This window comes from Nicotiana attenuata, unplaced genomic scaffold (genome assembly GCF_001879085.1).
Source record: "Nicotiana attenuata strain UT unplaced genomic scaffold, NIATTr2, whole genome shotgun sequence".
Taxonomy (NCBI): Eukaryota; Viridiplantae; Streptophyta; class Magnoliopsida; order Solanales; family Solanaceae; genus Nicotiana; species Nicotiana attenuata.
Window position 1 is genome coordinate 74,936 of NW_017670911.1, and position 16,288 is coordinate 91,223.

Consider the following 16,288-nt stretch of genomic DNA (forward strand, 5'->3'; position numbering starts at 1 on the left):
ATAGATGTGGATCTGTGGTGGAGCATTTTATTAGGATCGTTCATGTTCGTAATACTAGTGCTTTATGTTTAAAGGAAGCAATTATTGATTACCTTGCTCAACATTCTTTTAGTTTATCTTATGTGCGTGGACAGTGCTATGATTGAGCAAGCAACATGCAAGGGGATTTACGTGGCCTCAAAACTTTGATTCAACAAGAAAGTAAATCCGCTTATTTCATTTATTGTTTTACGCACCAACTTCAATTGACTCTTGTTGCGGTATCCAAAAAGTGTCTTGAAGTGGGAGAACTTGTATTATTGGTTTCTAATATATTGAATATAGTGGGAGGTTCTTTTAAACGTATGGATGATCTTCGAGAATCTCAAGAAGAAAAAGTTCAAGAGGCATTAGACATGGGTGAACTTGAAACTTGTAGGGGTTTGAATCAAGAACTTGGTCTTGCCAGAGCTGCCGATACTCGTTGGGGTTCGCACTACAAATCTTTTAAGAACTTTATTTCTATGTTTGGCTCAATTATTGATGTTCTTGATACTATCGTTGTTGATGCTCAGACTTTAGAAGAAAGAGCTAAGGCAAAGGGATATCTGAGTACTTGTCAAACATTTGAGGTTGCTTTCATGTTGCACCTAATGAGAGATGTTTTGGGGATCACAAATGAGCTTAATACATCCTTACAAAAAAAGGAGCAAGATATTGCAAATGCTATTCTACTTGTTGAAGTGGCAAAGAAACGGTTGCAAAAGCTAAGAGAAGAAGAATGGGATTCACTTATTGATAAGGTATCTGCATCTTGTGTCAAGTATAATATTTTGATACCAAACTTTGATGACTTCTATGTTAACTCCGGATCAATGAGAATCACTTCAACTTGGATTTTGACTTGATTTATCTTGTCTTGATTCCTCACTTGGAAGTGTCCATTACGTACAAGATCAAAGAGTGTATTACATTCGTCTACTAGGAATATGGGTGTACTATTACCAAAAGAAAGGCATATCTCGGGCACAAACGTGCATTTGAAATTATTTATGGTGACTGGGATAAGTCATTTTCATCTCTACCTAGGTACGTGGACGCACTGAAACACTTTAACCCCGGGACTGTTGTTGAATGGAAGCATGAGCAGAGTCCAGGAATACCGGAATATATATTCAGATACGTGTTATGGACATTTAAACCGTCAATTGATGGTTTTGTGCATTCCGTCCGGTAATTTCCTTAGACGGTACTCATGTCTATGGAAAGTATGATATTAAGCTGTTGATCTTCGTTGCAGTAGATACCAATGGACAAATATTTCCACTAGTTTTTGCCATTTGTGCCAATGAAAGTGAAGAGACGTGGATGCTATTTTTGAACCACTTGAAGCAGCACGTTGTCAAACAACGTTCAGGTATTTGTCTAATATTTAATCGGCATGGTGGTATTTTAAGTTTTGTACAGCATTTGCCTAAATGGCAGGAACCCTATGCATACCATTGTTACTGTGTGAGGCACCTGAAGGCCAATTTCCAAAAGAAATATCCCAACAAGGACTTGCATGATTTAATGTGGATGGCTGCAACTGAGCACCAGCAGTGCAAATTCAGGAGGCGTATGGAATCGATCCGGCAGTTAGACGAAAGAGCCTATAATTGGTTGATGCGACATGAGCTTCACAAGTGGACATTGCATGATGATGGTGGCAGACGATGGCGAGCCCTGACTACAAATGTGTCGGAGTCTTTCAACGGGTTATTGAAGTCTGCACGTGGATAGCCTGTCACTGCCATGGTCCGGATGATATTCAAACAGATGGCGGAGAGGTTTGTTGAAAGGCATAGAGGTGCATCAGAATTGATGGACAGGGGTGTTGAATATATGCCAATACCGATGAGAAGATTTGAGAAATACAGGAGGCGAGCACATTGGCATTCATATTTACAGTATGATCACGACCGGGGTATTTTTGAAGTTCACACCCTTATCCGTCAACACCGGGGGAATCTACACATCGTAAATGAAGCCAGCATGTTGTGTTCATGTGGGAAATGGACCATCTACCACATGCCGTGCTCACATGCCATGAAGTGCTTTCAACAAACAGGTTTAGGGGCAACCAACTATGTTGGTAGGCAATACAGTGTTACTGCATACGTAAACACATATAGTGGGCAGTTGCAGCCATTGGGTGCTGAGCATTATTGGTCGCCGGAACCATTTAAAATGTTGTGTAACAAGGACTATTTGCGCAAGCTACAAGTGCAAAAGAGAACGCGTATACGGAACCAAATGGATGTTGGTGATACCGTTTATGCGCGTAAATGTGGCATATGCTCGCAAACGGGATACGACCGTCGTAAATGTCCTTCAGCTGGTTTGGGTGGCGGTGGTAATCCAGCTCCTCGTGCAAGTTCGTCTAATGAACCCAACTATCAAGGATACACCTAGTGTTTTGTTTTCGTAATGTTTTTTGTAATAAGTGTCTGTACTTTTTTATGTTGCAAGATGTATCAAATAAAATTATGTTTCCACAGCCTTGTTACATCTTATTGATATTTAACTTTTTCAGTTGAGTAAATTAATGAATTTCTCCCTCCTGTTCATATAATCAAAAATAGTATTGGATTAAAAAAATAGAAAATTTTAACGTTGACTTTCGAGTTTCACTCTAAAATTATTAGAAAACTACACTGTCAGAGGAGGAAGATGTTTGATAAATAAGTGAATATATGTAGCGCGGTTAAATACTACATTTTGTGTGTTCAATCTGAAAAGCTGCCGCTGTGAAAAAGTTATTTCGTTTCTAAAAAAATATTTAACACGCTATATATAGCACGGTTAAATACTACGTTTCGTGTCAATATGTATAGCGCGGTTAAATACTACATTTTGTGTGTTGTCTTGTCGAACTGAAAGCCCGCCTGAGAAAAAGTTGTTTTGTATCCGACAGAATCTTTAACACGCAAAGCATAGCGCGGTTAAATACTACGTTATGTGAATATATATAGCGCAGTTAAATACTATGTTATGTGTGTTGTCTTGTCGAACTGAAAAGCTGCCCGCCTGAGAAAAAGCTATTTCGTTTCAGAAAGAATCTTTAACACGCAAAGCATAGCGCGGTTAAATACTACGTTATGCGTGTTGCCTTGTCGAACTGAAAAGCTGCCCGCCTGAGAAAAAGTTGTTTTGTATCCGACAGAATCTTTAACACGCAAAGCATAGCGCGGCTAAATACTACATTGTGTGAATATATATAGCATGGTTAAATAGTACATTATGTGTGTTGTCTTGCCTATAAATAACGGGCGCATTCTAGTTATTTTCTGCGCTTAACAATAACCAATAGCAAAACTTTCCATAAAAGCAAGGTTTTTTTTTTTACGCTTTAACAAATGTCTGAACGCCTTTATGTACCAAGGTGCGAGTGCGGCAAAAAATGCATGATGAAAGACTCTTGGGATGATGGTGAAGTTGGATGCCGCTACTGGAGGTGTGTGAACAAGTTTTATAGGGTTCCCGACGAACCTTTTTGCAATTTTGAGGTATGGATTGATGAACCCTGTAATCTGGAATGCAACAAACGTTCTTTGCAGTATCTTCATAATTTGGCCTTAAAACAGTGGGAATATGAAAAAGATATAAACGAGAAATTGCGGAGTTGAAAGAGAAACTGAAAGAGGTGGAAGAAGAAAAAAATAAGTTGGAAGAGAAATTTAAGTGGTTGGAGCAGAGAATACTAGGCGGTGGTGACTAATGTATGACATGTATGTGTTGAGTGTAGTACTTTATCTTTATGTTTCCCGTGTCATGTGTTTTCATTAGTTGTACTGCATTTAAATTATGTTAAGTTTCTATGTTTGTGTTTGTGTTGTAGTGTTAAAATAAAGAAGAAACGGGGAAATAAAAACATAATGCGCATATTATGTAAACATAAAAAATTATTGTTATTATTTACATAAAATAATATTTACATAGCGTACATAAAATACAAATATAGAAAATCAATGTGTCCCACAGCCTGTGTGCTTCAATGCAGCCGCTGGCCTGAGGCGCATCCCATCCCTCCCGGATACGCTATCAGGATCATCCCCATCACGTCGCCTCTTTATTTGAGGATGCGCTGCAGCATGATCGTCAGTAGTGCTGGAAGGATCGGTAGAGAGGCCATCGGTCCATCAGGAACCTACAAAAGAATAAGTCAGCTCAGTATATAAAAATATATATTAAGTCACAACAATTTAAATTGTCTTAATTTGGTCTCGTTGGGCTCCTGAATATAATCATCCGTCGCAGCCATGTCAGCATCGCACGAAGGGGCCTCCGTGACGGGCGGGCATGAAGCCTTAATAAGAAAATTAATAAAGTTATGGAAAATAAATAAGAAAAGTAAAAACAAATTTAAATTTAATATTAATAAAACCATACCTGCACCTGTGATGATGAGTCATAACTCAGCCGGCGCCCACTATCCAAATCTCGGGTTGGCCGATCCTCAGCAGCGGTCGATGGCCTGGAAGTATGCATCCCAATCCTCTCCGGTAAGGTCCGTGCCCGTGATCAATAATGGACCTGACGGGGTCACCTGCGAAGTCCCTAGAGTGAGCTGCATCCCAAGGTTGTATGACGGCATGCTGCTGGGATACTCGTTCGGCTCATGTAAGTCACCAGGCAGATCAGCAGCAACATCATCAACGGGGGCCTCAACACCTCCTTGCTGGGGATCACCTTCTCGCCGCCCACCACGACCCCGTGCGGCAGCCCTGCCTCGTGGGGCACCCCCACCTCGAGGGGCAGCCTTGCCTCGTGGGGCACCCCAACCTCGAGGGGCACCCCCACCTCGTGCGACATCCCTGCCTCACTGGTAGTGCTCTGGCGCCACATAAGCAGGGTCGTGTCCCAAGCGCTGATCCTCTCGAGCTCGCTGCAATGTCCAGGCAGCCACCTCTGTAACCTGTCGCCCGTAATCGTGCAAAGTGGCCGCTCCCTCACTAGCATGCTTCTGCATCTGCAGTCCCATCTGGTAGACTATATGTAGGCCAATAGCCTGCACAACGTATAAAATATAAATTACAGATATTGCACTAAGTTACAGTTATATAATTAATAATAACAGAAAACATACCGGGCCTCGTGCCGCCCAGCGTATGGAACGTACCGAATGGGATTCTCGATAAAAAGTCGGGTAACACGGCGGTACCGGGGCATATAGAGCTAAGTAGTCTCCGTCTAGATCTGTGAAAGGGGGGCAAAATTAGGTCACCTCGTCGGTCCCAAGTATGGACATGCGCCTCTAGCCATGCTACAAATGCGTCGTCCACCCTGGAACGATCATCCCGCTGATAATGTGTAGCCTCTCATGTAGGCCTCCTCGGTATGTACTGTGGACGGCCAAACTGGCGAAGTACCCGCTCCGTGTCATGATGCTCCACAATATCGAGGCATATCAGCGGGGCGGAAGTGCTCCAAGTCAGTCGGCCGGCCGAGCAATAATCGGGCAGGCCACCTATCAAGTCGTCGCTATATGGCGTCCAGATGAACTATCAAACAACAACAGAAAACATGAGTATGCGCAACACATGTGAAGCTATACCAAGTAAGTTTAGGTACACATTTACCTGTGCGCCCTCCAGCATATCCAACACATCCCTACAAAGGGGGAGATTATGTCGAGCATCTTAATCTCGTACCAAGCTATCATGAATTCTTATGTGTCAATTTTAATATTTTCATAATTTTGTATGTTTGATCTATAAATTAAATAATTAATTTTTATCATATTTAATTGGACGGAGTATCTACCTATGGGTTCCGGGATCGATATTTGAGGCCCAGTAGCACCAAACTATCCTGATTTCTCATATTGTCAATTTTAATATTTTCGTAATTTTGTATATTTGATCTGTAAATTAAATAATTAATTTTTATAATTATACAATATTGAATTGGACAGAGTATATACCTATGGGTTCCAGGCTCGATATTTGAGGCCCAGTAGCACCAAGCTATCCTGAATTCTTATGTGTGTCAATTTTAATATTTTCATAAATGTTTGTTTTATAAATTAAATAATTAATTTTTGTAAATTGTACAGAGTTTGTGTATGATCTATCGGTATAAGAGATACTTAAACTACAAGGATTCTACGCTAAAAGGCTCTACATTTTACTACGCTAAAAGGCTCTACATTTTACCACGCTAAAAGGGCACTAGTCTTTAAGCAAATAAATAATCTAAACTAGATAAAAACAACAAATACATTTTAATCACAAAATATTCACGAAAATACATATAAAATAGTAAAAGAAATTTATTAACATTTTTATTAACAAAACAAAATGATTTCTCAATTTTTACATATTTTTTAGAATACAAATATCTTAGTTCGGATAAAAATAGCATACTAGTTTAATCGCAAAAAAATACAAAACAACATGGAAACACATTCAAAATAACTAATATGCATTATTATACGAGTTTCGACATAAACTAAATCGGAATACCTCGATTTATGTTTTTTGAAAAGTCGATGAATTGAAAATTTGAGCCCGAAACGAGGAAACCACAACAATAGAAGACTTGGCTAGGATGTGGGACCTACAATCTTATCTTTTTGTGTGACGAGTGGGTTCCACTATAATTTTTAAAATTAATTTTTTTTTTTGTGGGGAGGGGGGGAGGGGGGGGTTCTGTTATTTTTTAAAAATGGGGTGGTCTGGTTCGATGATCGTGGGGAAGAAGAAGGGGCCCTATTTATCTATGTATAGCGCGGTATATAATTGCGCTATACATATGTAGCGCGCTTATATACAACGCTATACATAGCTGTCATATCACCCCGGCATAGCGCGGTTCTTTAATGTGTTATATATATATATATAGCGCTCTTTAAAAGAGCGCTATATATAGAACGGTCACTCTTTCTTTTTTACACGCATTTATGTCACTTGTGTCCAAAAGAACCACAATTAAGTTCTGGACTCTTTTTTTAAAAAGCCTCAAGATAGGCAACTATTAGGATTTATTTCTTTTCATATTAGTCAAAATAAATGGCATGCACGACAGGTATGTAATAATTACAGAATTTTATAAAAAATAAAATAAAAAAGCATAGAGAAAACTTCGATATGCAGTAAAGTTATTGCATATGAACTGCAGTACTATACTTACAGATTGCAGCCATTATGTGATATTTTGGGTCTTAAGGATAAGTCTACAAAAGGAAATATGTTACCTTGGTTTCATTCTTTTATGATAGTGTTTGGTTGGATATGAAATTTAAAAACGAAATAAAAACTCATTAAGAGCCTGTTTGAAAAGCCACATTGGAATTGAATTTGGGTGTAATTGGATGTAATTACACAATTAGACATGTTTGTTTGGCCAACAAATTACTTGGTCAGCATGTAATTGGGTGTAATTGGAGGGGTGTAATACACTCTCCAATTCTCAAGGGGGGGGGGGTGAGAATTGGTGGTAATTACACTGTGTAATTACAAGGTTGCTTTTTAGTTTCTTTCCTTTTTATTTTATTTTATTTAATTTTCCTTATAACTTTTATTTCTATTTTTTTAATTTTAATTTTGCTTTTTAATTTTTTTTTTGAAATTTTGAAAAATATTTTTTTTTGTACATTATTTATCTTTTATTTCTCTACCTTTACTTCTTGTGATCCCATGTAATTGCTTATACTTTATCTTATTTATTTTATTATTCTATTTTGAAACTACACCTCCTAATATTAGAAATAATGAATTATTAACAAACTTGGCATATAATGAGTGATGCAGTTAAAGTAAAATTTTATTTTTAACTATGATTATAAACTTATTATGTTTCCTAATCTTAAGTTGTAGTGGAACTTACTATTATTATGTTGGAATTTGACATATGTTAAACTTTTTTTTTTGTGTGTGTGTTTTAAAATTGCGCTATATTCATGGTTCCGATTTACTTGTTTTAGTAGTATTGACTCACATCGCATATTGTTCATTTTTTTAGTTAGAATTGATAGATTAGTTTTGTCAAATATTGTTAATTTAGAATATATATGAATTTATTTTATCAAACAAGAATTCCATGATGTTCTTTACAAAACATATGTTTTTAGTTTTGTAAGTATCTAAACTAATTATTATATATATATATATATATATATATATATATATATATATATATATATATATATATATTCTAAATTACTTTTTACAATTTAATTATAAATGTATGGTTACCAATTAATGTATATTCACGAAAACATATACATCTTAAATACCAAATATAATATCATTTAAACTTATAAAAAATTATAGGCATATATTTATTATATTATCTTTTAAGTTTTGATAATTACTTCATTTAAAATTTAATCTAATTGTGTAATTACACTTGTCCAACCAAATAGTAAACTTGTAATTACACTATGACAAACAAACAGTTCGTCATAATTGTACAACTGTGTAATTACTAGGTTGTGTAATTACTACCCTAGTAATTACATCAATTCCAATTACCTGATGGCTTTCCAAACAGACCCTAAGTGAAACTACTAAATACTTATCAATGTGGATGTATCTGGCTAAAGAGCTGAGACTGCAAGCCTTGTGAAGCAGAGTTCACAAACTTCATTTGAAGGTTAAGGAAAAAATCTGCCAATTTGCTCAAGTGGAAGTTCAACATGGCTTGTCCTCTCATGAAATAGAGCTGTTTGCTTCTTGATAAAACCACGGAAGAATTCATTTCTATAAGGAAAACTTTCAGGTAGAGACAACAGAAAATTACTGAAGCTATTTTAAATCACTTGCTTCTATTACCTGTATATTGATGGTGTACTCTTTATACATACAATGATCATCAAAAGAAAAAGAATTGGAACTAGAATGACAAAAACTTAGATCATACTGCTAGTTTGGCCCTTTTTGCCATATCCTCAGCTTATGTCCCCTTGAAAACCAATAGAAAACACCAAGGGAACAAGGTAAAAAAAAAAGTAAAAAGAAAGAAAAATGACTTACAAGCTAAAGAATTACAATGTCACACAAAGAAAACACTTCAATAGAAGAAAAATACAATCTATCTATTCAACTAATGCATGCTTCTTCTGTGTTCTGTGCTAATACAAACATCTCTTTGCTTTTCATCCCTTTTATCAACATTGCATCTCTAAGAAAATATTTCTCTGGAGGTTCGAGTTGTTATGCCTCCAAAAATGGTTGCCGGACTTATACTTGTATTTTCTTTATAGAAGAGGCAATACAGCAACAAAAATTCTTGTTTGTGCAATTATGAGGGGACTATGGTGCCAATGTAGCCAAATCCAGCAATTGTAAAGGTAATAACTTGGAGGAAGATGTAAAGGAAGTATTGGTTTTTCCCATAAAGAACATCATAGCATCCACAGAAGAAAAGGAAAGCTGCAAATCCCAATTCTTGTGGAAGAATCCTGTACAAATTAGGCCAACTGATGGTTAAAAACTGGTACATTCTGATGTGTTATCCTATCAAGAATATGAAAATTAAGCTTCATTCAAGAAGGAAGTTGAAGGGAGTTTCGTCACCTATCTCCGAATAGAGATCCTCGAGGTTTCTTGGTTGGTTTCGTTTTATCTTTGTTCTTGAGAGCATCACCTAGTTTTTCAGTGACAACCCATTCGTTAGCTCTCTTAGCTTCGAGCAAGCCAATAAATGTAGCCTTGGTTCGGTGGAAAGCCATGACGTTCTCAAAGAGAATCCAGTAGAAAAGTAGATGAATTGACCTTGGAGTTCCAACAGAATTGAGAATTGTGATGATGCAGGGGATGTAGATGGCAGCCCAAACAGGTATTTCAACTTCAGGAACTAAAAGACTCAACGGAAGAACAACGCAGAAGAAGAAAAAAGTGACCATATGAGCTATGATCTTTCGGACGAAGAAGAAGCTGTAGATCACATAAAACTTCTTCCAAATATTCACTCTCTGTAAACAAAACACAAAACAATTCAAGTTCTTTATTAGCATGCATATAATGTTGTTGCAAAATTGAATTACAACATTGCATACCTTGTTCCTAACAATCTCCATCACCATTTTTCTGAACAAATTGGCGGGGCCACAAGACCAACGATGCTGCTGAAAACGGAAGGCTTTGAATGTACTTGGAAGTTCACTTTTCACCTGTATTTCAATCACAAGAAAACAGGAAAAAGTAAATTTTCGTTTAGTAACGATGACAACTCTTCAAGTAAAATTAGGCAAGCAGATTGGTTCTATGAGGAAATTGATCAAACACCTGGAGATCACCAAGGTAAAGAAACTTCCAGCCTTTGAGGCTAGCTCTAACTGCAAGGTCCATATCCTCCACAGTTGTTCTATCTTTCCATCCACCAGCTTCATTAATCGCTGCTATTCTCCATACCCCTCCAGTTCCTGTTAACATTAATAATTACATAAACAACTGCATTAATTACAGATTGACCGAGTTATTAATGTAAGAAGTAATTAATATCTGCCTTACCGTTGAAGCCAAAGAATGCATGAGTAGATGAACCCACTTCTTGCTCCACTGTGAAATGGTAATCTAGTGACATCTCTTGCATTCTCGTCAACAAGCATTCGTTTGAATTCACTGTTTAATATATACACAGGATTAGCTCAGTTTGCTCCATGGTAATTAATTAAAATATTAAGTTTTCTGCTGAATTTTGTAAAAGTATTTGACAAAGAATTACTACAAGTTACGTAATTTCTTTTTCAAATATATCAACCTTTATATAATGAACACACTTAATTATAACTAGTGAATAAAACTTAAACCTAAAGGGGCAGGCCCTAGTATCAATCATGAGGAAAAGAAGTGGACCTGACTTTTCTGACTCAAAATGAATTATCCACGTCATCAGACACCCAGGAAAAGTGACTTTCATTTTCGATTTTAATTTATGTTGTCTCATTAATTTACTTATACACCACACGTTTGTCGAATGTAAGTGTCGGCGAGAACTGTAGAAAAGAAGTCCCACCAAAGTCTGAATGGAGCCACTTTAAATGACGAATCTACCCCCTCCATTGACCTCACATCACAGTTGACAAAATGACAAACCTACCCCGGATATGTAGCAGTTTCTCGCCGGTAACTGCGGGGGGTCTGTGACTTGCTCTCAACAAACAAGACAGGATAACGTCATTACTCACTGTTTGCTGTCGCTACTACTGATATCCAAATAAACAAACCTCTGACAAATTCTTCAGATTTCTTTTTTTAATTGCCTATATATTTATTGTGTTTAGGAGAATTAAATTGAAAATCTTTATTTGGACTGAACATTAAAGCATGAAAGTAAATAAATAATTTCTTACTGCCGCTAAAATATGATTTTTTTATAATTTGTTGCGTGCTATTGTACTAAGATTCTACCAAAAGCATTATACCAACAACCACGCAATACACAAATCAAAGGTTAAACTACCACACTCTTGGGGTGTGTTTGGCACGGAGGAAAATCTTTTTTATGGAAAATATTTTTATGAAAAATGAATGATTTTATCATTTATTTTCCCTTGTTTGGTTGGTGAGAGGAAAATATTTTTTAGTATTTGGTTAGAGAGTAATATTTTTTTTTGTGCTACTCTCCTTTCTCTTTCCCCCTCCCTCCTAAGTCTCTAAAACTTCATACAAACCCAAAGGAACTAATGTGCTACTTTACTTTTTCACTCAAAAATAACATTAAAATTTGTGTTTAATAATTAAAAGAAATACTCTTTTTTTGGTTGAAAAAGAAAGTACTCTTTCTACAACATGAAAATAAAATACTCATTTTATTGAAATAAAAGAAAATACTTTTTCTGCATCATGAAATGAAAAAATATTCATTTTGGTGAAATGAAAAAAAAAATATTTTTTTTACATCATGATAAGAAAATACTTCTTTTGTTGAAATGAAAAAAATACTTTTTTACACGAAAAGAAAGTATTCTTTTTTTGTTACAATGAAAAAAAATACTTTTTTATATCATGAAAAAAAGTACTCATTTGTTGAAATGAAAAAAAAAATCAACTATAACATGAAAAGAAAATACTATTAATAATATTTTTATATAGGGTGGAAGTGGGGTGGAGGGGGTGGGGTGGGGCTGGGGGTGGGGTATGGAGGTGGGTTGGTGGGAGTTAATGGGGATTGGGAATAGGGTGGAAAAGGTTGAGAAGGAGTTTTGAAAATATTTTTCCTTCTCTTAATAGACATTTAGACCAACCAAACATGGGTAAATTAGAAAATATTTTTCTTCTTACCAAACACACCCTTGAAATCTAACAATTTCCCTAGTTATTCAACAAGAATATGAAATGCCACACAGCACAACTCAATCTACAACCTTGAACCTGTTCAAGAAGGGCAATAACTAGAGTAGCTCAGTTGTTTGTTATTTGAATTTCCGCGTATCTGTTGAGGGGAAAAAAAGAAATAGTGTAGTTGCTAACATGAATTACTACAAGTTATCATGTTGACTTATAAGTCACGGTTCGAATCGTAACAGCAATCGCTAATGCTTTCATTAGGATAAATTATTTATATTATACCTCTAGCGGTGTGGTCATTTTCCATAAATGCGAGATGCTTGCCCTTTTATAGTTGTTAAAGTGGAATTGTTATGGTCTAAGCACGAGGTACACGGTGGCAAGTCGGAATTGACTAGGTGGGTGGGGAAGCTAGAATGGTTGGTCCCACCACCCGTGACTGACGGATTTTCATGGACCCACACTCAATAATAATGCACCAATGTTAAGAAAAATCCTAAAGCTTACTTCCCTAAAGAGAAAAAAAGGTTTCCACAACGGTGATGAAAGACTGCAATATCAGTACAAACAGTTAAAACTTTCTTTTTTCTTCTTCTAGTGAATATGTGCATAAAATCTTTTAAAATGCACAAGTTTAACGTGCAGTAAAAGTAACTAGTTAACATTAACAGCTGGAGTAAGAGAGCACCGACACTTTCGTAATAGTAACATAATGCAATTAATGCTACTAATTGATAAATGATTAGCTTAATCATAGTTAACTTCGAGGCTTACCAAAACGCCAACGACCTTGAACAAGTGCAATTTCCGAGTTATGTACAAGGAAAGGAATAGCTCGCCGGAGAAAATCCGGTTCAGGCCGGAAATCGGCGTCAAAAATGACAACGTACTCGCAATCTTTGACATAATCACGCTTTAATCCTTCTTTAAGAGCTCCAGCTTTGTAGCCTCCTCTACTCTCTCTGATTTGGTATCTAATGTTAATGCCTTTGCTTGCCCACCTTAAGCATTCTTTCTCAACCAAATCCTTCAATATTAATAAATGCTTCATTATTTTACTTACGAATTAAAAAAGGTGGGAAAAAAAAAAACAAAGGGAAGGGAGCACATAATCATTTATTACTGAAGGAAAATGTTGGTTTTGGTGGGTGAAAATGTGTAATGAAAGATGGCACATTCTTAATCAAAGTAAAATTGAATGGCATTAAAATTCAAGAAATTTAATTAATTTCCAAAGGATTTTGTTGGATACCTTAATGAGAGGGTCAGTAGAATCATCAAGAACTTGAATCACAAGTCTATCTGATGGCCATGATAGGTTACATGCAGCTCCTATAGAAACCTTGTAAACCTGTCTCAAACACCATAAAAATTTGACCTTCAAAAACACAAAAAATAAAGAAAAAAAAAAAAGCAATCCGATGCATAAAGCATTCCGTATTGTTGCAAGGCTCGGGGAAGGCCACACTCTTAGGGGTTGTGATATAGGCAGTCTACCCTGATACATGCATCTGATTTCACGGCTATAGGTCACGCGAAGACAACTTTAATCATTGCTCCAAGGTTCCCTCTACCAAAAAAAATAAAGAAAGAGAAGGAGAAATAAGCACCTCTTTTTCATTGAACATGGGGATTTGAACAAGTACCATAGGAAAACCTGCATTCCCAATCTCTAAATCCTCACGCATTGCTTCCCATTTGTACCTTTTATCTGGTTTTTTCAAGAAGAGTTTTACAAGAATAATAACTATACCCATATAAAGCCTTTCAATGAAGAGCATAAGTTCCATAGCTAAACATATATACACAGCAACTCTCAATAATGGAACAATTAATGGGGCTTTAATTAATTCCCACATTAACCCAATTTGCCCTGCTATATCTGCTGCTGTCCCCTGAAATGTCTCTGGTAATAATGCATTTGTAGAAACCTCTGCCATTTTTCCTTGCTTTCTTTAGCTCAAACAGAGAACTCTGTTTCTCTTTTTCTACTTTCTATTTTCTAGCTTCAGCCAAAGAAAGAAATACTCCTCTATCTTTTTTTCTATGTTAAGATAGAAGAGGGAAAGAGAAGTATAGCGGCATTGTGCATAGGATAGAGAATATGTGTGTGTTGAGTGAGTAACTGAGAGAGGGAAATGGGGCAAGTTTTATAGTCAAGTTTTGAGCTTATTTCTACAGTCCACTGACTTTTCAGTTTTACCCTTCTGCCTCTCTTTCTTTTTTTTTTTTTTTCTTCTTTTTTTTATCTTTTGTTGTTATCAAAGTGTTAAATAAAACCCAACTGTTCATGATCCAAATGAAAGGATAAAAGGAAAATGAAAAATGGAAGTCTCTCAACTGTTCCAATTTCTGGCGCTACTGACCTTTCTACCAAAACAAACTGTACCATTAATAACAGTTGGTCAACCTTTTGGCCATCTGAAACACCTTATGATGGGGTGTAATTCAAGATTCTGGGGAATAAGTGAGTAATGCTTAATCTATTAGTGGGCTTTTAAAGAATTTAATTTTTCACAATGTGAAGTAGTACTTTTGTCATAACATAAAATTCTTTTATGCTACTCCTTCCGCTCTAAATTATTTGTCACGTTTTGTCGGTCGAGAGTCAAATTACAACAAAAAATGTCCAACATTTTAACATGTATTTTATCATTATATTGATACAAGAATAGTTACAAAAAATAGTACTTCAACTATAATTTTTGAATATCTAAATTTTAATTTTAAAATATTAAATTAATTTAATCCAATTTAGATTTAAAAATTAGCCAAGTTAACTGTAAAAATAGCACGGGCTAACCAGTTTTCGGACTGGTCATTCAAAATTAGCCAGCTTTTGCAAAGTCATTGAAAAATAGCCATTATTTTGCTGCAACACAGAAAGTTCCAGCATAATATACTGGAGATCGGTGCACCTATGTATGAACTTTCAGCATATTATGTTGGAACTCCAACACGCGGAAAGTTCCAGCACAATATACTGGAGATTGGTGCACATGTGTATGAACTTCTAGCATATTATGCTGGATCGGTATATTATACTGGAACTCCAGTATATTATGCTGGAAGTCCAATATATTATACTGGAGTGCCAGTATATTATTATACTGGAACTCCAGTATATTATGCTCGAGTATTTTTTGGATTTTGAACAGTGTTTCGTTCAGATTTATCTTTACATGAAAAATGGCTAAATTTTGATTACTTTTGTGGCTATTTATGAATGACCACTTGTAAATCTGGCTATTTTTTAATTTCTCCCAAGTTAACTTTAAAAGCGGAACATACAAGTATTTTGGGACGGAAGAAGTACTATATAGAAATCAAACTCCAAACCATATTAATTCTTTATCCCATGAGCTGCTAATGCTTCGGTTTTTGGCCTGCCACGGAGTTTCATTTATCCTCTTATACTTATGGCGTGCATTAGGGACAATGCACAATTTTAAGTGTGGGTGAAGAGACTGTTTGGGTGATTTTCTATGCTATTTTAGTTGTATGTATTCTATGTATGTTAAAAAAAATTAGGCAGAAATAATTCCTCTTGGTTTTTCTTATGGCCACAGTTCTTTTCCAAGGGATGACTTTTGAATCGGGTAGTAGTTTTTCTTGCAAGTCGAATTTTCAAAAAGTTTTGGACTTTTCCTGACGATGGACTTCCTAGACAGTTTTCTTGAGGGTTTAATGTCCAAAGGAAAACACACACAAAAAAAAAGATTTTCCTTTTTCTTCTTTTCTTTTTGAACTGATAATGGAATGGAAAGAACTTGAGTACCTATACATTTGACATGTTTTATATCGGGCTTTGGGCTAGAGCATTTGAACTAAGTACTTTCTTCATGGTCTTTGTAATTACATGCCTTAAAATATATGTGGCTTTCATTTGACACCGAGGCTCATCTTTCGACTCTTGTGATTAATTCCCGTGTACTTATATTTTATGATGACTGTGCTAGTTGCTTTAACTTGAGAGTCGAGTCCGAGCCGTCCTGAGTGAGTCATGTGCATTGTGTGAGGTGAGATTTTAGTGT

General features: G+C 36.0%; 1 protein-coding gene across 1 annotated transcript; it reads right to left on the minus strand.

Annotated features, from left to right (window-relative positions):
* Positions 1 to 8,759: 8,759 nt before the first annotated feature.
* Positions 8,760 to 14,402, minus strand: LOC109244424 (glucomannan 4-beta-mannosyltransferase 2-like). Its single transcript, XM_019411511.1, has 8 exons — positions 13,865 to 14,402; positions 13,507 to 13,605; positions 13,029 to 13,281; positions 10,476 to 10,586; positions 10,251 to 10,387; positions 10,022 to 10,135; positions 9,540 to 9,937; positions 8,760 to 9,424 (listed from the first exon to the last, which is right to left on the minus strand). Exons 1-8 carry the CDS (start codon positions 14,192 to 14,194, stop codon positions 9,265 to 9,267), a joined length of 1,602 nt encoding a protein of 533 aa, XP_019267056.1. The 5' UTR covers positions 14,195 to 14,402; the 3' UTR covers positions 8,760 to 9,264.
* Positions 14,403 to 16,288: the final 1,886 nt, after the last annotated feature.

Excerpts from the sequence above, each read along its gene's own strand:
- LOC109244424 (XM_019411511.1), bottom strand. The coding sequence starts at position 14,194 with ATGGCAGAGGTTTCTACAAATGCATTATTACCAGAGACATTTCAGGGG. Across the intron at positions 10,136-10,250 it reads TTTACCTTGGTGATCTCCAG|GTGAAAAGTGAACTTCCAAG; the intron begins GTGTTTGATCAA and ends ATTGAAATACAG. Across the intron at positions 9,938-10,021 it reads TGGAGATTGTTAGGAACAAG|AGAGTGAATATTTGGAAGAA; the intron begins GTATGCAATGTT and ends TTTTGTTTACAG.